This window comes from Procambarus clarkii, chromosome 20 (assembly GCF_040958095.1).
Source record: "Procambarus clarkii isolate CNS0578487 chromosome 20, FALCON_Pclarkii_2.0, whole genome shotgun sequence".
Classification (NCBI taxonomy): Eukaryota; Metazoa; Arthropoda; class Malacostraca; order Decapoda; family Cambaridae; genus Procambarus; species Procambarus clarkii.
Window position 1 is genome coordinate 15147310 of NC_091169.1, and position 22293 is coordinate 15169602.

The following is a 22293-nucleotide window of genomic DNA, read 5'->3' on the forward strand; positions in this document are numbered from 1 at the left end:
CACGAAGTAAATGTAGGGAGTGCTGACCCCATCAAGCAGAACCCTTACAAAGTTAACCCGGAGAAAGCACCGGCGATGAGAACAGAAGTAAAGCATCTGCTAGATAACGACTTGGCAGAGGTTAGCGACAGTGACTGGAGTTCGCCGTGCCTCCTCGTGAAGAAGAGTGATGGCACATACCGGTTCTGCACTGATTACAAGAAAGTGAAAGTAGTCACAGTCGCTGACTCGTTACCACGCATAGATGATTGCATAGATCGGATTGGGAGTGCACGGTTTGTCTCGAAAATAGACCTGCTGAAGGGATACTACCAGATTTCCCCGTTCGAGGAGGGCCAAGAGGATCTCAGCGTTCGTGACACCCGACGGCTTATACCAATATAAAGTGGTGCCGTTCGGAATGAAGAATAGTGGTAGTTGTTTCCAATGAGTAATGAATCAGGTATTACAAGGCGCGACTGAATGTGCAGTGTACATCGATGATATTGTGGTGTTCGCTGATTCCTGGAAGGATCACGTGGATCGACTTTTAGATTTGTTCGATCGATTGGAGAAGGCCAACATGACGATCAACTTAGCAAAAAGCGACTTCGGGAGAGCCTGCCTGGAGTACCTTGGGTATATAGTAGGGCAAGGCGAGGTTGCTCCAGTAAGAACAAGGGTGGAGGCCATTGACAACTTCCCGGTGCCCAGGAGTAAGAAAGAATTGTTGAGATACCTCGGTATGATTGGATATTACCGGAAGTTCTGCAGAAATTTCTCCACCATAGCCGCTCCTATGACGAGTTTGCTATCAAAGAGCAAGAAGTGGGAGTGGAATGGAACAGCACAAGAAGGATTGGAAAAGACCAAAAGACTGTTGACCGAGGCTCCTGTACTAGTGTCGCCAAATTTTGGAGCGCCGTTTATGTTATTTGTAGATACCAGTGATATTGGGGCTGGAGCTGTACTGACGCAGCAGAATGATGGAAATTACCGTCCTGTGTCCTTCTTCTCGAAGAAGTTCGTTAAGCACCAGAGGTCATACAGTACGGTCGAGAAAGAGACTTTGCCCCTGGTGATGGCATTGAAACATTTTGAAGTGTGAGTGGGGGAGGACACCCAGTGACGGTGTATATAGACCATAATCCACTAGTTTTCCTTAGAAAAATAAAGCATGCAAACGAGAGGTTAACCAGATGGTTTTTATTGCTCCAAGAGTATGACCTGGTGATAACGCACATAAGGGGGTGAGAAAATGTAGAAGCTGATGCGTTATCTCGAGCCTAGCCACTAGAATAATTCTCAAAAACAAAGTGGAGGGAGTGTTATGATCCCAGGTAGCTGAAAAAAGTCTCCCCTTTGAGAATTATTCTATCAGGCCTAACCTGACTAGAAGGTCTAGGAAATATAGAAGTGAAGATACAGATGTAAAATAGTTGGTTGGATTTCATAAACAATTTAAGATAATGGGAAGTGAGTAAGAAATTAGATAAGTGACTGGTTATGAGATGTGGATAATTTGCTGGAGGCATGAGGCTCGCTTCTGGAGGGCTTTGACCCCACTTGAGTACCAGACATCGTGAGGGGAAGCTGCGCTCCATTTGAGCTCCCGTTGGAGAGGATCCCCTGATGGATATACCTTTAAGAGAAAGGAAGTGTGCAGATGTTCCAGCTGTTGAATCGAGCTGGGCACGTGAGGTCTCAAGTCCTGGATGGCAAGGAGAGTTTGTTAAGCCGCCCAGAGACATTATCGTGGGCAGTGGGAGTGCCCTGATCAGACTCTGTCAGAGGGAAAGCGCCCTCGACTGGACAATCTGTTGTAAGCACGATTTTAAGCCAGTTTATAATGATTACTTGTAGTTGGTCGTGTGCCCAGCGACAGTAGCGAATGTTTATTGATAAGTTAGACATGTTTTAGTAAGGCAGAAGGTCTAAAATAAGAGAGTGGAGATGGAGGAACGTCCTGGAGGATGGAGCGACGTCCGTCTCCTCTGAGCGCTTGCAGATGACTGAGGGAGCCCAGCTCCTGGTGGAGCAGCTGCCTCGAGGGCCGCCTGGCCGGGCGAAGCATGGACCAGCCCAAACGGGGGAGTCCACTCTCACAGTATGTAAAGAGCAGATAGATGTTGGATGCAAACATATTGTGTGGATTATTTCGTCTATGTTTTTATAAGGAAACGTTTTTATTGGCGTGTCAATGGGTTGCAGGTTTGTCTTTAGAAGAAGTTGCTGAGAACTTCGAAGCCAGCAGAGAAGGAGTAGTTGAAGAGACTCCAAGACTGCGGAAGGAGTAGTGTACTCTGAGGAAGAGTAGCCCCCACAGTGAAGAGTAGGACTTTGAGCTGTGAGGAGAAGCAGTGAAGAGGAGTGTCACGTGCTTCTGTAATACCAGTGGCGAAACTCCAGTTCTGTTCGAGGAAACTTCATGGTGTAGCAGCCAGGAGAGCTGTGGAGGACCCTAGTAGAAGTGGTGAAGCACCATAGTTGCTTAAGGAAGACTTCATGGTGTAGCAGCCTGGAAGAGCTGAGGAGGATCCTGGTAGATAAACCCGGAAGAACCTGAAGATGTCAGGGTAGTGAGCTTCCAGATGTGGGAGGGAAATTCTGGTTGATTACTTGTAGAGAGTTGGTAGAGTGTTTGGTTGTCATTAGCATGCAAGACGCAGTGAAAGGTGAGTGATAGTTTGCCATTTTTGTGCCAAGGAGTATTATACTGAAGTATAGAGTTACAGTCGTAGGCTGGATTACCTGCGGAGACATACATATGTGTCCAAGGATTGATAGGGTGATCGATTGATCATTGTTGTATATCAAGGAACATTTATACTAATATTTATGTTATTGCAGCCAAATGCTGGTTTTCCGTGTATGTGTTTAATATATATATTCTCTTGCTAATAGTGCAACATTGTGTTATAAGACTTGACCTACTTGAGGAGATTGGTAGTATTAGGTGGCGAATCAGGAGATAGAATACCACTTGATAAGCAGATGATAGAGTTCTGATGGTATTGGAGTGCAACCTGACTGAAATAGTATATAGTGTAGGATTCATTATTATTATTATATGTGTATATGTATTGTGTATGTGCTTTGTCCAGTAAATGTATTTAAATTTGCTGATGTTTGCTCTTGTTCTAGTGAGGCTTCTCAGGAAGTAGGAAAGAAGGAGAGAGAGAGAAAGAACCAAGAACCACCGCTGTAGACAGGGTAGAACAGAAAACTAATAAGTCAAAGGGGATTGAGGAGATCATATCACATAAGGAGAGAGTGAGGAGTCACAGCGGCTGGAGTGGGTGTGTGCACGTGACAACGAGGCTAAGTATTGGAGCCGCATCCCTTAAACGTGTGACGTTGAGCCCCTCTCCAAGAGCCAGAAGCGCCCACGTTGATCTGGTAAGGTATAAGCACTCTACCGAAATTTGGGTTGGGTTGTCCATAAAGAAGGATCAACGACAAAAACCCAACCCACCATAATAGTATGTATACAGTCATGTCCACTGTGTGCGTGTGTGTGTACAGTCATGTCCATTGTGTGTGTGTATGTGTGTGTGTACAGTCATGTCCACTGTGTGTGTGTATATATATACAGTCATGTCCACTGTGTGTGTGTGTGTGTGTGTGTGTGTGTGTGTGTGTGTGTATGTACAGTCATGTCCACTGTGTGCGAGTGTGTGTGTACAGTCATGTCCACTGTGTGTGTATGTATACAGTCATGTCCACTATGTGTGTGTGTACAGTCATGTCCACTGTGTGTATATGTGTGTGTGTGTGTGTACAGTCATGTCCACTGTGTGTGTGTGTGTGTGTGTGTGTGTGTACAGTCATGTCCACTATGTGTGTCTGTATGTATACAGTCATGTCCACTGTGTGTGTGTGTGTGTGTGTGTGTGTGTGTGTGTGTGTGTGTGTGTACAGTCATGTCCACTGTGTGTGTGTGTATGTATATAGTCATGTCCACTGTGTGTGTGTGTATGTATACAGTCATGTCCACTGTGTGTGTGTATGTATACAGGCATGTCCACTGTGTGTGTATACAGTCACGCCCACTGTGTATGTATACAGTCATGTCCACTGTGTGTGTATACAGTCATGCCCACTGTGTGTGTGTGTGTGTGTGTACAGTCATGTCCACAGTGTGTGTGTGTGTGTGTATACAGTCATGTCCACTGTGTGTGTGTGTGTGCAGTCATGTCCACTGTGTGTGTGTGCAGTCATGTCCGCTGTGTGTGTGTGCAGTCATGTCCACTGTGTGTGTGTGTGTGTGTGTGTGTGTGTATATGTATTTATACAGTCATGCCCACTGTGTGTGTGTATATGTATTTATACAGTCATGCCCACTGTGTGTGTGTGTGTGTGTGTGTGTGTGTGTGTGTGTGTGTGTGTGTGTGTGTGTGTGTGTGTGTGTGTGTGTGTGTGTGTGTATACAGTCATGCCCACTGTGTGAGTGTGTGTATACAGTCTTCCCCACTGTTTGTGTGTGTGTCTGTGTGTGTACAGTCATGTCCACTGTGTGTGTGTGTGTGCGTGTGTATACAGTCATGCCCACTGTGTGTGTGTATATGTATTTATACAGTCATGCCCACTGTGTGTGTGTATACAGTCATGCCCACTGTGTAAGTGTGTGTATACAGTCATCCCCACTGTTTGTGTGTGTGTGTGTGTGTGTGTGTGTGTGTGTGTGTGTGTGTGTGTGTGTGTGTGTGTGTGTGTGTGTGTGTGTGTGTGTGTGTGTGTGTGTGTGTGTACAGTCATGTCCACATTCTTGGCAACTTTCAGCGTTAAGAGGAGAGCTTTGCGACACCTTTAGATGAGCAGTTTTTATTACCATTTATTACCATGTATTATAATTTAAGGAGACACGTTTCTTTTAGTTTGCTGCATTCTGCATCGCTGTCTTCCTCTGCCATCTGCTGCATGGTTGCTGCTGGTTGATATTATAAGACGCTGGACCAACTTAATGGATGACGCTGTTAACTTACTCCATCTCCAAGCTGGTCTTCTGTGCCTTGACCCGTGATTGTTGCAAATTTTTCCATAAAATGTTTACCATGTAGTCAGTGTTGTGTTGTGGAGTGACGCCATCTTGGTAACTGTCTCCTCCCCGGTGGGTAACTTTGTCTGACCATTACGGTGGTTTATTCCTTCTGCAGTTTCATGGTTATGGCACTGACCACATGGCATAGTCGTCCACTTGGTGTTGTGTCCACTACAGCCCCTTTGTTAATTTATTCCGTCCACTTGGTGTTGTGTACACTATAGCCCCTTTGTTAACTTATTCCGTCCACTTGGTGTTGTGTACACTACAGCCCCTTTGTTAACTTATTCCGTCCACTTGGTGTTGTGTGCACTACAGCCCCTTTGTTAACTTATTAATGTAGATATTGTAAAAACTATTCCACTTATAACTAGTGTAAAACTGTTTAAGTTTGTAAACATTCCACATCAACAAACACGTACTTGGTAAACTCTTCAGTTTTATCTTATTCTGAATGTAACCTATTGCATATTTCATGTTGTATATTGTATAATGTTTATTACAATGTTTAATGTTTATTAAAGGAGCCGGTCGGCCGAGCGGACAGCACGCTGGACTTGTGATCCTGTGGTCCTGGGTCCGATCCCAGGCGCCGGCGAGAAACAATGGGCAGAGTTTCTTTCACCCTATGCCCCTGTTACCTAGCAGTAAAATAGGTACCTAGGTGTTAGTCAGCTGTCATGGGCTGCTTCCTGGGGGTGGAGGCCTGGTCAAGGACCGGGCCGCGGGGACACTAAAAAGCCCCGAAATAATAAGTCAGTTGCACAAAAACTAAATAAGGTAGTAAAAAATAAATTTAAAATTAAACTACAAAAAGTTAATCGATAGGACTCCTTCCATATTCACTTCCTCAGGTTTTCTTCCGTGGTGCTCCAATAAACCAATAAATTATGCAAAATTCTTCCCTGTGGCCGATAATTTTTAAATGACCATAAAGGATAAGTTCACCTTATATATATATATATATATATATATATATATATATATATATATATATATATATATATATATATATATATATATATATATATATATATATATATATATATATATATATATATATATATATATATATATATATATATATATATATATATTATTAAATATGACCGAAAAAGTAAGATTAATAATTCTAACACGAATTTTCTCAATCTTTCGTACATTTGTTTTCACTGTTGAAGGTAAATCAAAAATCAATTCTCCAAAATTCATTTTTATTTCTAGTCTAGACTAGAAATAGACTAGACTTCTTAGACTAGAAATAAAAATGAATTTTGGAGAATTGATTTTTGATTTACCTTCAACAGTGAAAACAAATGTACGAAAGATTGAGAAAATTCGTGTTAGAATTATTAATCTTACTTTTTCGGTCATATTTAATAATATATATATATATATTATATATATATATATATATATATATATATATATATATATATATATATATATATATCTGAAAACTCACACCCCAGAAGTGACTCGAACCCTTACTGCCAGGAGCAACGCAACTGGTATGTACAGGGACGCCTTAATCCGCTTGACCATCAAGGCTTGTTTGCATTTGTGTTCCTCACATGTAACCCCAAAGAATGAGGTGATTTGATAAAATGCTATGCCCAAGATTACTATCCGAGTGCCGGTGGGGAAGTGGTTCAAATAGCTTAGGCTATCACTTCCTTTTGTCCGGTCATGATGGTCAAGCGGATTAAGGCGTCCCTGTACATACCAGTTGCGTTGCTCCTGGCAGTATGGGTTCGAGTCACTTCTGGGGTGTGAGTTTTCAGTTGTATATTGTCCTGGGGACCATTCAGGCTTGTTTGAATATATATATATATATATATATATATATATATATATATATATATATATATATATATATATATATATATATATATATATATATATATATATATGCAACAATGATCACAAAAACATTAATGTAAGTTAACAAAGGGGCTGTAGTGCATACAACACCAAGTGGACGGAATAAGTTAACAAAGGAGCTGTAGTGCACACTACACCAAGTGGACGGAATAAGTTGATGTATATATATATATATATATATATATATATATATATATATATATATATATATATATATATATATATATATATATATATATAGTTATATTTATATATATATATATATATATATATATATATATATATATATATATATTATTAAATATGACTGAAAAAGTAAGATTAATAATTCTAACACGAATTTTCTCGATCTTTCTTATGTTTCATTTCACTGTTGATGGTAATTGAAAAATCAATTCTCCAAAATTCATTTTTATTTCTAGTCTGACGCGACACTTGAGCGCGTTTCGTAAAACTTATTACATTTTTAAAGACTTTAGTTTACACACACACAACTGAACTATAACTGAATAGAGCTTAAACATCTTCGATTTTTTATACCTGCATTTGGTGGAGGTGATATGTTACAACAGTTTTGGCTGAGGTGAAAACAAACTTTCAACACAAGATAAAACACGAAATAATGGGTATTGAAGGTAGGAATGGAAGTAATTGCTGAGGGCCTATTGGCCCATATTTCTTGATGCTTCTATATTGGAGCGGAGTCTTGAAGTGGGTAGAATATAGTTGTGCATTAATTGGCTGTTGATTGCTGGTGTTGACTTCTTGATGTGTAGTGCCTCGCAGATGTCAAGCCGCCTGCTATCGCTGTATCTGTCGATGATTTCTGTGTTGTTTGCTAAGATTTCTCTGGTGATGGTTTGGTTGTGGGAAGAGATTATATGTTCCTTAATGGAGCCCTGTTGCTTATGCATCATTAAACGCCTGGAAAGAGATGTTGTTGTCTTGCCTATATACTGAGTTTTTTGAGGCTTACAGTCCCCAAGAGGGCATTTGAAGGCATAGACGACGTTGGTCTCTTTTAAAGCGTTCTGTTTTGTGTCTGGAGAGTTTCTCATGAGTAAGCTGGCCGTTTTTTTGGTTTTATAGTAAATCGTCAGTTGCATCTTCTGATTTTTGTCTGTAGGGACAACGTTTCTATTAACAATATCTTTCAGGACCCTTTCCTCCGTTTTATGAGCTGTGGAAAAGAAGTTCCTGTAAAATAGTCTAATAGGGGGTATAGGTGTTGTGTTAGTTGTCTCTTCAGAGGATGCATGACAAAAGAAGACATCATAAGAAGGAAAGTGAAACGCCATGACACCATAAGAAGGAAAGTGAAACGCCATGACATCATAAGAAGGAAAGTGAAACGCCATGCAACCTCACGAAAATTATTCTATTGCAGATAAACATGCTCAGGCAACTATGAAACTCAAGCTCGAACTTGCAAAGCTCGAGCGGGAGCAACAGACAGAAGCTCTCCAAATGAGGGAACGCGAGGCCTCACTGAGGAAAGAAGAAGCTGCAATCAGGAAAAAAGAACAAGAACGTGAGGCTGCCATAAAGAAAGAACAACAAGAACACGAGATGACCCTACTCAAAGAGCGAGAGCGAGTACAGCTTGAAGCAAAACAACGTCACCTGGAGATACAACTCGAGCATGACAAGAAGCAAGCCGATATGGCTATAGCATGTCGTCAACAAGAACTCGCGTTGGAAGCTGCACAATACACTCAACGCCAACAAGCTACCGCTAGTCTTCCCGTAAGTTTCAATATCTCCCATGCAAGTAAGTTAATGCCACCATTCGTTGAGACAGAGATTGATGTCTTTTTCACCACTTTTGAGACCCTAGCAATAAACTTAGCTGGCCTGCAGATCAATGGTCTACCTTCTCAGAGTGAAGAAAGGTTGACGAATCGGTCGGGTGTCAGGGAGTAGCTGGATGTCGTGCTGAACCACATTACACTCCTGTGGATCATCGCTGAACAACTTTTGAGGTTCCTTGAAGATTCTGATGAGAGGAGCACTATTACTGTCCTGCAAATAGGTATGAAGATCATTAAGGATTTCCGAGTTGGAAGGCACTGACTCAGTGTTAGTGCCTTCGGGAGGAGAAGCAGGGAAGGTCTCACTGTGGAGGTATGGACCTTTAAAGGTGGATAATGATACCAACACAGTAGGGGGAGTACCTTGATACTTCTTCAGGAGGTTGACGTGGCACAACTGGGTCTTCCGCCGCCTATCTGGAGTCTCAAGAACGTAGTTGTGGTTGTTTCTGCACTCCTTGATGCGGTAAGGTCCTGAAAACTTGTTTTGCAATGGAGAACCTGGGATAGGAAAGTATGCCAACACGAAGTCTCCTGGTTCAAATTTCCTTAGTTTGCTGCGTTGGTCAAAATGAGTCTTCATCCTCTCCTGAGCTTTCAATAGATTGTCATTAGCAAATTTACGTACTCTCTCTAGAATGTGTTTTAAGTTTTGAAGAAACTGGGGCACATTTTGAGGGTCACTGAAGGTGGCATTACGTAGAGAGTCTTTAAAAGCTTTGAGAGGAGTACGGCACTTACGTCCGTAGAGCATCTCATAAGGAGATACTCCTAGAGACTCATTGGGGAGACTTCTGAAAATGCACATAATGAGATCAAGTTGTTTATCCCAGTCCTTCATAGTGTCATTGCAGAATTTCTTTAGGAGTGCTTTAATAGTCTGATGACTACGTTCAAGAGAACCCTGTGAAGCAGGATGATAGGGGCTGGACAGTACCTGTGTGATGTTGAACTCCTCCAGTGTCTTCTTGAAGAGATCACTGGTGAAGTTGATGCCACAGTCACTTTGAACCTCTCTTGGAAATCCATACTGGGTGAAGATCTTCAATAGGTGTTTCACCACACTGGCAGCCGTAATGTTCTTTACTGGAACTGCTATGGGGAATCTGATCGTAGGACACATGATAGTTAGTATATAGGCGTTGCCAGAACTGGTCCGGGGAAAAGGACCAACACAGTCTATGATGAGTCTGTGGAAAGGTTCCGCAGGCACCTGGATGGGATTTAATGGAGCCTGGGGAATAGAGATGTTAGGTTTACCTGCCAACTGACATGTGTGACACTGTTGCACGTACTTTTTTACGTCTTTTACCATACCTGGCCAGTAGTAGTCTTGTCTGATTCCGTGGTAGGTTTTGTTAAAACCATAGTGAGAAAGAGCTCCGCGGGCCAGGTGTAGAATATCGGGCCGTAGGCTGGTGGGAATCACTAGTTGTTCGACATTGGCCCAGTCATCATCCTCCTTCAGCTTACTGGGTCTGTACCTGCGGTAGAGCAACTCATTCTCTAGGAAGAACCCAGGGATACTGTCAGGTTGAGTCTCAGCCTGGAAGAATAATGGTGTTAATGATTGATCTTCCCTCTGTAACTTACGGAACTCCAAGCTGGTAAGATTTGGGGGGTAGATTCTGAGGGTCTTGAGGGACAGCGGTAGCAGTAGAATCAGCTAGTTGCGGGCGTGCAGCTTGTGCACGGGTGGTCACCAAAACCGGAGAAGAAACTTCGTCACTTTCTTGGAACTTTTCTGGAACATATTCAAAGATGGGATTATCCATTACAGAGGTACACACCTGGGGTTTGTTCGTGATAATCAGGTTGGACGGTTGCAGGTCTTCTGCCAAGTCGTTGCCCAGGAGAAGTTGCACTCCAGGCATGGGAAAAGGCTTTTCCCTGATGGCGACTTGGACTTCACCGGTCACGAAGGGACAATCCAGGTGGACTCTGGCGAGTGGATACGGAGTAGTAGCAGTGAGGTCAGTGATAAGGACGGTTTCCCCTGTGTAGGCGATGTTAGGCACAGCTGATTTCAATAGGCACAGCTGATTTCAATATTATTGACTGAAGAGCCGCTGTGTCCCTCAAGATCTTCAATTTGAAACGTCCCTCCGAATCTATACCGTTGGTAGAGACAGTTCCAGGATACAGGTGTTTGCTGAAGAGAGAAAGATCATTAACAGGAACACCAACATTCATCACAGGCTTACTGGACTTAGGAGGAGTCGGTTTGGGTTTAGTAGATTCATTGCTTTTGTATTGAGCCTTCCCACATCTATCTATGGTATGTCCATAGAGTTTGCAATACTTACAATACAATTGTGAGCTCGCTTGATCTGTACTCACTTTATCGTAACTGTACCAAGACTTCTTACTGGAAGGTGGTTCTGGTGTCAGCCGGTGGATGAGGCTGTAGGTGTCAGCCGACTTCGCACATTTGATGTAGTCGGTTTCTTCTTTATCTGCTAAATATAAACGGACGGAAGGGGGAACACGTCTCAAGAATTCCTCAACTAGCATGAGGTTGACGAGTTCTGAAAATGTAGAGACATGTGCTTCTTCCAACTATTTCATGAAATATCTTTTCTTGGTATTGGCAAATTCTAGAAAGGTGGTGGTACTTGCCTTAAGATGATCACGGAATATTCGTTTGTAGCTTTCGGTGGAGAGAAGGTAGGCGCCCAAAACTGCTTGCTTCAGGGTCTGGTAGTCATTCTCAGACGATAAGGTACTGAGAGTAACTGCAGCTCTACCTGTGAGATGCACTCTGAGAAGGTAGACCATTGATCAGCAGGCCAGCTAAGTTTATTAGCTAGGGTCTCAAAGGTGGTAAAAAAGACATCAATCTCTGTCTCAACGAATGGTGGCATTAACTTACTTGCATGGGAGATATTGAAACTTACCGGAAGACTAGCGGTAGCTTGCTGGCGTTGAGTGTGATATGTAGTTTTCAACGTGAGTTCTTGTTGATGACATTCTATAGCCATAGCCGCTTGCGGTTTGTCATGCTCGCGTTGTATCTCCAGGTGGCGTTGTTTTGCTTCAAGCTGTACTCGCTCACACTCTCTGAATAGGACCATCTCACGTTCTTGCTCTTCTTTCCTCATTGCAGCCTCTCTTTCCTGCTCTTCTTTTCTTATTGCAGATTCTTCTTTCCTCATTTTTAGAGCTTCTTTCGCCAGGGCAGCCTCTCTTTCTCTCATGTGGATAGCTTCTTGTTGTTGCTCCCTCTCGAGCTTTGCGAGTTCGAGTTTGAGTTTCATAGTTGCCAGAGCATTTTTATCTGCAATAGAATGAGTTTCGTGAGTTTCAGAGTCAATCTTCCCTTCATCTAAGAGGTGATCCATTAATAAGTTGTGCAAGTCATTTTTGTTGGCTCCTTGGGGAACCTCTAGTTGATACTCGTGGGCAAGAGCTTGTAATTCAGTCCTCTTGGCACGACATAAGGTCCCTATTTCACCTGCTGGATCGTTACGAAAAGCTTGGAGACGAAACATGGTGAAAGATAGCAAATAAATGTACAACTCATATAGTTGTGATATGGTAAATGTCAGAAACAGGATAACGTGGCAACTGGTAACTATCCTGTGGAATTTTAATCTTTAACAATTAACGTTAATTTTAGGATGGTAAATGATTAGTCAATCAAAATCGCAGGAAATCTTGTACCCGGTACTCATTGTAAGAGAATAAGGGCAAGAAAATCCTACTAAATAAGTGAAACTGAGTTTCTAAAACAAATGAAACATTTAATTGCTCCAAAAGTGAATTTGGTAGTCCAAGAATGTAGGAATACCTTGCCGAGTCTCTATAGGACATAAGCAAGGGTTTCCCACTAAATGAAATATGATACTTACAGAATTAGCGAACTTTGTGCTCTGAAAAAAGAAAGCTAATTCCCTACCTAAGTAAATATCATCATCTCTGACCGACGTGTAGGGGTGCGAGTGTCAACTGGTGACGAGAACTGGTGCTGAGGTCCCAACTCAGCAACGTAGTCCGTGCTAGAGTAACTATGGCTCTCTGTATCCTCCTTCGGTCGGATTGCAGAAGAAAGGATGCTTTGACCCGAAGACAAACCAAAGTACCAAGGTATCACAATGATGATCTGCCGATAATGTGAGAAATATCCTAGGGACAAAAGGTGGTAAACACGAGTAATAACACTGAGGGAGGGATGCCCAATTAAGAGAATGACTGAGGCCTACAGTCACCACGTAATCCAAAGTTATCTCACACTCACTATATGCTACTCTCGGAATGCACAATACACACAGCACCATATAAATATGAAAAGTAATGAAAATATTGAAAAGCAACTGTATCAAAGCCAAGTACGCTTACCACATATTGATGTTCTATTACTAGTACCTGAGTGAAGCTCCCGGACAGGTCCCCATTAAATGTGATGGGAAAGTGTTGGAGTGTAGATGTTCGGCAGTCCTCCAATGGCAGGTGTCAATGCCTGTCACATTTACAAAAAAAAAAGATAGACTGCTTGCCTGTTGTCTGTGGTAAGTAAGAGGGAGGAACACGTAAAACACAAAGTATGAACAATGAAACTTTAATATACTTTAAACACAAATAAAAATAAAGATAAGTCCCGTGGTAATGAACAGTGCAATTAAACAAGTCAAAAAAACAATATAACATAAATGATTAATAGGGATGAAGTTTACTCTACAATAATATAAATATACAGTGAAAAATAATCAGGTGCTGAGAATATTGGCTATGGCTGAGACCTCCCTTAGTATACAGAGCCAAAGAGCTTAGTATGCCAGAGAGAGATGTCAACTCTTAGAGCACAAAGAACATTCTGAAGTTGATGGCTGGTTGAAGCTCAGACATCGACTCAGGTAGATGGCGCTGAGGTGCAGTGTGCAGGTGTGCAGTCAGCGAGTCACCAATCAGGAGCAGGCAGGCTGGGATGGGTAGTTGGCTGGTTGATGACGAGCTGGCGTGGAGGGAGTGTGGAGTTGGGGGTTTAGGGTACGTTTTGCCTCCTGGTCAAAACGTTTTGTGCTACTGGTGGACGTATCTTCAATGTAGCATCTTATACTTGTAGAATAAACGTAACTTTAGATAGGGAAGAGCAAGCTCAATCTGTCTTGAAAGAGATTATCGTCACAATATATATGTCGTACCTAGTAGCCAGAACTCACTTCTCAGCCTACTATGCAAGGCCCGATTTGCCTAATAAGCCAAGTTTTCATGAATTAATGTTTTTTCCGACAACCTAACCTACCTAACCTAACCTAACTTTTTTGGCAACCTAACCTAACCTAACCTATAAAGATAGGTTAAGTTAGGTTAGGTAGGGTTGGATAGGTTTCGTCATATATCTACGTTAATTTTGACTCCAATAAAAAAAAATTAACCTCATACATAATGAAATGGGTAGCTTTATCATTTCATAAGAAAAAAAATTAGAGAAAATATATTTATTCAGGAAAACTTGGCTTATTAGGTAAATCAGGCCTTGCATAGTAGGCTGAGAAGTGCGTTCTGGCTACTAGGTACGACATATATATGTATATATATATATATATATATATATATATATATATATATATATATATATATATATATATATATATATATATATATATATATATATATATATATATATGTCGTACCTAGTAGCCAGAACGCACTTCTCAGCCTACAATGCAAGGCCCGATTTGCCTAATAAGCCAAGTTTTCATGAATTAATTGTTTTTCGACTACCTAACCTACCTAACCTAACCTAACCTAACGTTTTCGGCTACCTAACCTAACCTAACCTATAAAGATAGGTTAGGTTAGGTTAGGTAGGGTTGGTTAGGTTCGGTCATATATCAACGTTAATTTTAACTCCAATAAAAACAAATTGACCTCATACATAATGAAATAGGTAGCTTTATCATTTCATAAGAAAAAAAATAGAGAAAATATATTCATTCAGGAAAACTTGGCTTATTAGGCAAATCGGGCCTTGCATAGTAGGATGAGAAGTGCGTTCTGGCTATTAGGTACGACATATATATATATATATATATATATATATATATATATATATATATATATATATATATATATATATATATATATATATGACAATGTCAGACCACGGAGGAAAAATGAAACAGGAAATTTCCTTAAGTACTTTCGTATATTAAATACATCTTCAGAAGGTGTATTTAATATACGGAAGTACTTAAGGAAATTTCCTGTTTCATTTTTCCTCCGTGGTCTGACATTGTCACATTCTTAATCACGTGTTTATTTTCGTGATATATATATATATATATATATATATATATATATATATATATATATATATATATATATATATATATATATATATATATATTTACTTGGAATTTAGTTTGGTCAGAGAGTATGAGGTTCATTTTCGCCAGATATTCGTCTTTTTTAAGAATGACGTATATTGGCGACTTGTCACCTCTCCTGACAACTATCTCCTTGTTCTCACGAAGGCTTTTGGCTGCCGCTTTGAGCTCGGGGGACAGTATGGTGCTTCTGTAATTTAGGAGAGTGACTTGGTCCTCAGTGAGGTTAATTTCTGCAAGGTTCAGGAAGCCATCTCTTGGTCGTGGAATTGCCATAGGTCCTCCATATAACGTTGTTAGTTTCTTGATAATCCTTGTTTCAGTGCTGAGGTGATGTCGGTCTGTGAGGATGTCGAGGTGTTGTTCAATGCGGGTACGGATACTTTCGTCGATGTTGCTATTTCTCCACTCGTTCGTAGCATGAAGTAGTTGCGTTTTGTTGTCTATCAAGAAACAAGTTATCAAGAAACTAACAACGTTTTATGGAGGACCTATGGCAATTCCACGACCAAGAGATGGCTTCCTGAACCTTGCAGGAATTAACCTCACTGAGGACCAAGTCACTCTCCTAAATCTGGGCATAAACTGTCACGTTATGTCCAGACCGAGTGAGATGGCCCGGAAAGTGGAGTTGGAAATTCTGTTGGACGACATATTCGACCTCGAGACACAAAAGAAGGTCACTACCAAAGATACCTTACAAGCAGAACATATTGCGGAAGGAGGAAAGAATCGAGGCAATTACAGAAGCACCATACTGTCCCCCGAGCTCAAAGCGGCAGCCAAAAGCCTTCGTGAGAACAAGTAGATAGTTGTCAGGAGAGTTGACTAGTCGCCAATATACGTCATTCTTAAAAAAGACGAATATCTGACGAAAATGAACCTCATACTCTCTGACCAAACTAAATTCCAAAGGGTAACGAAGGACACTACAGCCGAATTGAAAGCAAAGGTCAACAAACTAATCGAAACTGTGAACGCCAAGAAATCAGGACTCCACCTGCCAAAGATTATTGGGGAATATAAACCTGGATATGCGTATGAAAATGTCAAGACACACAAGCCTGGAAACCCACTTCGGCCAATCATTAGCCAGATACCAACACCCACGTACAGACTAGCGAAGCGACTCAACGGCCTGCTGACTCCTTATGTCCCTTGCGCCTTCAGCCTGAAGTCGCCAAAGGAATTTGTTGACTTACTGCGGGGCACACGGGCCACAGCAATAAGAGCCTCGTTGGACGTAGAATCGCTGTTCACCAACGTACCAGTGGACGAGACAATCGGGATGATAGCCGACAGAGTGTATCGTGATCCAGCCTGTACTCCTCTTGACATACCAGAAAATATCCTAAGGAAACTACTCCAAGCTTGTACTAAAGAGGCACCCTTCTTGAGCCCGGATGGGCACATGTATAAGCAAGTAGATGGGGTCGCCATGGGTTCTCCCCTAGGTGTCCTGTTTGCAAACTTCTACATGGGTACCATCGAGCAAAAAGTCTTAGTCGACATGAACTTGAAACCGGCCAAATACTGCAGGTATGTTGAAGACATTTTTACACAGGTACCTGATGTCAGACATCTGCAGGAGCTGAAGGAGGCATTTGAGCGGAGTTCCGTGCTGCGTTTCACTTACGAGATGGAAAAGGATGGGAAGCTGCCCTTTCTAGATGTAACAGTCATGGAAAAGAGTGGAGGTTTCCACACTGCAGTCTACATTAAGGAAACGAACATAGGAATGTGCCTAAATGCCAAAAGCGACTGCCCAGATAGGTACAAGAAGAGTGTTGTTAACGCATATGTCGACCGTGCTCTCAGCCACAGCTCAGAATGGAAGCAAGTCGACGAAGAACTCTGTAGGGTAAGGCAGGTCCTAGTCAACAACGGCTTCTCCAATGGTTTCGTCGAAGACATCATAAGAAGGAAAGTGAAACGCCATGCAACCTCTGAAGAGACAACCAACACAACACCTATACCCCCTATTAGACTATTTTACAGGATCTTCTTTTCCACAGCTCATAAAACGGAGGAAAGGGTCCTGAAAGACATTGTTAATAGAAACGTTATCCCTACAGACAAAAATCAGAGGATACAACTGACGATTTACTATAAAACCAGAAAAACGGCCAGCATACTCATGAGAAACTCTCCAGACACAAAACAGAACGCTTTAAAAGAGATCAACGTCGTCTATGCCTTCAAATGCCCTCTTGGGGACTGTAAGCTCCAAAAAACCCAGTATATAGGCAAGACAACAACATCTTTTTCTAGGCGTTTAACGATGCATAAGCAACAGGGCTCCATTAAGGAACATATAATCTCTTCCCACAACCAAACCATCGCCAGAGAAATCCTAGTAAACAACACAGAAATCATCGATAGATACAGCGATTGCAGGCGGCTTGACGTTTGCGAGGCACTACACATCAAGAAGTCACCACCAGCAATCAACAGCCAATTAATGCACAACTATATTCTACCCACCTCAAGACTCCGCTCCAATTTAGAAGCATCAAGAAATATGGACCAATAGGTTTTCTACAATCACTTCTATTCAATACCCATTGTTTCGTGTTCTGTCTTGTGTTGATGAAATTAATACCTTATTAAATACCACCTCACCCCATCCACCTCACTCAAATGTAGATATAAACAAATCGGAGATGTGTAAGTTCTATTCAGTTGTGTATGTTTAAACTAAAGTCTTTGAAAATGCAATAAGTTTTACGAAACGCGCTCAAGTGTCACGTCAGACTAGAAATAAAAATGAATTTTGGAGAATTGATTTTTGAATTACCTCCAACAGTGAAAAGAAATGTACAAAAGAATGAGAAAATTCGTGTTAGAATTATTAATCTTACTTTTTCGGTCATATTTAATAATATATGTCTACAGGAAAGACTGCTACCAAAATATACTGATATATATATATATATATATATATATATATATATATATATATATATATATATATATATATATATATATATATATATATATATATATATATATATATGTCGTACCTAATAGCCAGAACGCACTTCTCAGCCTACTATGCAAGGCCCGATTTGCCTAATAAGCCAAGTTTTCATGAATTAATGTTTTTTCGACTACCTAACCTAACCTAACCTACCTTTTTCGGCAACCTAACCCAACCTAACCTATGAAGATAGGTTAGGTTAGGTTAGGTTAGGTAGGGTTGGTTAGGTTCGGTCATATATCTACGTTAATTTTAACTACAATAAAAAAAATTGACCTCATACATAATGAAATGGGTAGCTTTATCATTTCCTAAGAAAAAAAATAGAAAAAATATATTAATTCAGGAAAACTTGGCTTATTAGGCAAATCGGGCCTTGAATAGTAGGCCAAAAAGTGAGTTCTGGCTACTTGGTACGACATATATATATATATATATTGTGACGGAGTTCCCCCCCTTATAATTCTCCCACGCCTGCAGTAAGAGTCATGTCTGCTTTTCCCAAGCGTTCTCTACGTTGCAGGCTACAATTTGATATATGGGAGAGAGTGAAGTGTTCTCGGAGAGCCGAGAAATTTGCGAAATAGTGATATTTTGGCCTGTGGTTTAGGCCCTTTAGGGAGCCAAGATGGCGCTTACCTCCCTGATCTCCCGCCAAAACCGTGTGACGTCAGTGGCACCGGATTGGTCACCGACAGCAATGTGGCACCGGGAGCCAATGAAAACCTCCCATAGTAAAAGTGACGTCACGATGGAAGGGGGTCCAGCCAGCGCGCCGAGCTGGCGCCAGCAGTCAGTCACGACACGTCATAGAGGTCGGACGTGCGACGGATGGTCCTGTCAGTTGGACAGTTATTCCCGCTCCCGTGGATTTACGTGTCACCTGAAGTCCGCCAGTACTCTGAGAAGTCTTCCCTAGTTCATGTGTTGAACCAGAAGAGGGAATTGACGGTTATTTGAGCAACAAGTGCTCCAGTCAGGTGCTGTGCAAGAAGCAGTGAAGCCGTGCAGTGACGTATGAGACGTCTGTGGCAATTCACCAGTTCGTGACAGTGTAGTGGCAGACAGAGCCACTGGGTAGCTGAGGAAGAGAGGACTATTTGGGGAAACCGGACGACTGTAGCTGAGACGTAGGCGACAGCCGTTGCTGGGAGAAGACGACGGCCAGGAGACCGACTCCAACCTTCAAAAAGTCAAGAAGGAGGACGGACCTGCAGTGAGGAGGCACGGAGACGACGCGCTAAACGGTGGGACGACGAGAGGCTCTGGTAGGACACGACGACGTGTAGTGTGGGGGCGTTCCCGACACGAGGACCAGGAGCTACATCTCGACTCTTATCGGAGGATAGGGTGAAGTAGGTGGTTCTAGTTCCCTCCCCATTCCCCTTTAGTTAGCTATGTTATTTGGCTATATTATCTAGCCTGAGGATTTTATATGTCGTGAGCAAGTCTCACCCATGTCACGGTAAAGCACCAGTGTGCTAGACAGTACTATCAAGAGTACTTGTAATATTCATGTTGATCAGTGGTGTGTACAGGCACCAGGAACCAGTGATAAATTTACTGTGTTGTGTATATCTTTCTATAGATTTTTGATATGAACATATAGTGGTAAATTATATATAATATTATGCCAGTATTTGGAGGTTAGGCTATGTGCCCAGAAACTATTTATTTTCCATGTATTGATGATTGATTTATATACCATATATATGTCTATGTTCATTCAGTGAATAATCATTTGTGAGTACAGTGAATTATTGCGTTATCGCCCACGAGAGAAAGTACTGAAAACTCCAGTGTTAATATTTCATAATATATTGTTGGATGAATAACAGTGTACGACCATTACAGTGAGTCATTGTAGAATTGATTGTAGAAAAGACTGTTTGAGCCTGAGTACAGTGTAACTAAGTAATTCGGTTTATTTGTGCCAATATCGAGTGTGCGAGTTTCTAGTAATATTGGAGAATTTAAAGAAACAGCGCGCGTGAATCTAGAAAACAAGCAAATTTCCCGCGGAGAGACCATTGCGATCAGCTGTTCTTGACACTTGATGAGGAGGGGAGAATGTTGCCCTCTAGTGATCGCATACTAATCGTGGGAATTACCGGCCGCGTCAGGATCAGTTGATTTATGGATTATTGTTTGGCCTTTATGACATCTTTCATACATTTTAAGTAAAATACAAAACTATCTTTGTGTTTATATCATCCCTTCCATTGATCTTGTGGCTATATTATACTGGTAAACATAGAGTGATAACAATAAGTACCTGCCTGATTCCTGATCTTTGAGTGTGACCTTGCCAAGGCTACCACTGAATACACCAGTCCACTGATGGTGTTACTGACCACCTAAATACACCAGTTGGCGACCTTGTGATTAACCGTAGAGCCCTATTGTTGGGGAGGGCACACGACAGTCGATGTGATCGAGTCGTGTTCTCACTCTTTCTTAATAAGAGGCCGTTAAGATTGACTGGGAGACTCTCCTGGCGTGCAGTGGCGCCGTGAGGATCGAGGGAAGACCCGCAGGGCTACGGTGAGTGACTTTGAGCATAACTATTGCTCACCCCAGACTAGAGAGAAGAGAGGTGAAACCCCGACAATATATATATATATATATATATATATATATATATATATATATATATATATATATATATATATATATATATATTATATATATATATATATATATATATATATATATATATATATATATATATATTATATATATATATATATATATATATATATATATTATATATATATATATATATATATATATATATATATATATATATTATATATATATATATATATATATATATATATATATATATATATATATATATATATATATATATATATGTGTGTGTGTGTGTGTGTGTGTACAGAGTCTTTGTAAGGAGTCTTTGCTTGCAGAACAGGAGAGAGACCCACAAGTGAAAGTTCTGGCTGACCTTGTTGACTCCGGTTAGAAGATGGGAACTCGATATTTCAAGGACGACAAGTTGTTGTTCAGAAGGTGCCCACAGAGAACCTCCTCAGTCAAAGGATGTAAGTAACCTACAAATAGTGATGCCCACACAATTCTGGTCGAGACTGTTTGAAGTGGCACATGATAATGAATATGCAGGACATTGCGGGATTTCTAAGACCTTCCACAAGCTAGCTAAGAACTTTTATTGGCCTAGGATGAAGAACGATGTACGACAACACTGCGAAACTTTTCACGTTTGTCAGGTGGTTGGTAAGGTAAACCAACTACTTCCCAAAGCTCCATTGAACCCAATACCCTCAATTGGTAAACCATTTGAACACCTAATTTTAGATATTGTTGGTCCCCTTCCACCTTCTACGTCTGGGATACAATATCTATTTACCGTCAGGACAGAGTTAACAGGTATCCTAAAGCTTTTCCCCTTCGAACAATAACATCTAAGGTGGTGGTTAAACACCTAATTTGATTCTTCTCAAGACAGGGTCTTCCTAAAATGATACAAACTGATAAGGGAACTAACTTTACTTCCAAATATTTCAATCAACAGATGTTGGACTTGGGGATTCATCACATAACGTCCAGTGCCTATCATCCAGAATCCCAAGGAGCACTAGAGAGGTTCCATCAGACTCTGAAGCAGATCATGAGGAAGTATTGTATCGGTAAGCAAGGACGGTGGGTGGAGGACCTGCCATACCTGTTCTTCGCTATAAGGTCGGTTCCAAATGAATCTCTTGGCCTGTTGCTATTTGAACTTGTATATGGTCCCACAGTACATGGACCATTGGAGGTGGTCAGATACCAGTGGGAAGAAGCAGAGAGCAATATGAACATGTTGGATTGGATCTCGTCACACAAGAGGACAACTGTTTGCTGCTTGGCAGTTTGCTAAAAATAATTTGGTATGTACCCAGGCGATCATGAAATACCAATTTGATATTACAACAAAACCCAGAGATTTCAAGGTGGGAGACCAGGTGCTAGTATATTCTCCCATTAGGCGAGGAAGTTTAGATGTAAATTTTAACGGTCCCTGCCCTGTGATTAGGAAAGTAAATGGGGCCCAATTATGTCTTGGGAATACTTGGATCGCAAGAAGACACAAACCATGTGCATGTTAACATGTTGAAACTGTACCATCCAAAGAATATTAGCCCAGTCAGTATGATTGTTGCTTCAGAAGACCACGAAGATGATATAATGGGAGATACGCACAAACAGGTAGATACTAACTCTCTTATCCTGCAGAATTTGCCTACT

The 22293-nt window shown here is 41.2% G+C and overlaps 1 protein-coding gene across 1 annotated transcript; it reads left to right on the forward strand.

Moving 5' to 3' along the window:
- Positions 1-21526: 21526 nt before the first annotated feature.
- On the forward strand, positions 21527-21925 carry LOC138366713 (igE-binding protein-like). Its single transcript, XM_069327987.1, has one exon. It carries the CDS (start codon positions 21527-21529, stop codon positions 21923-21925), a length of 399 nt encoding a protein of 132 aa, XP_069184088.1.
- The last annotated feature ends 368 nt before the right edge of the window (positions 21926-22293 follow it).

Coding starts and splice junctions, on each gene's coding strand:
- LOC138366713 (XM_069327987.1), top strand. CDS start 21,527: ATGATACAAACTGATAAGGGAACTAACTTTACTTCCAAATATTTCAAT.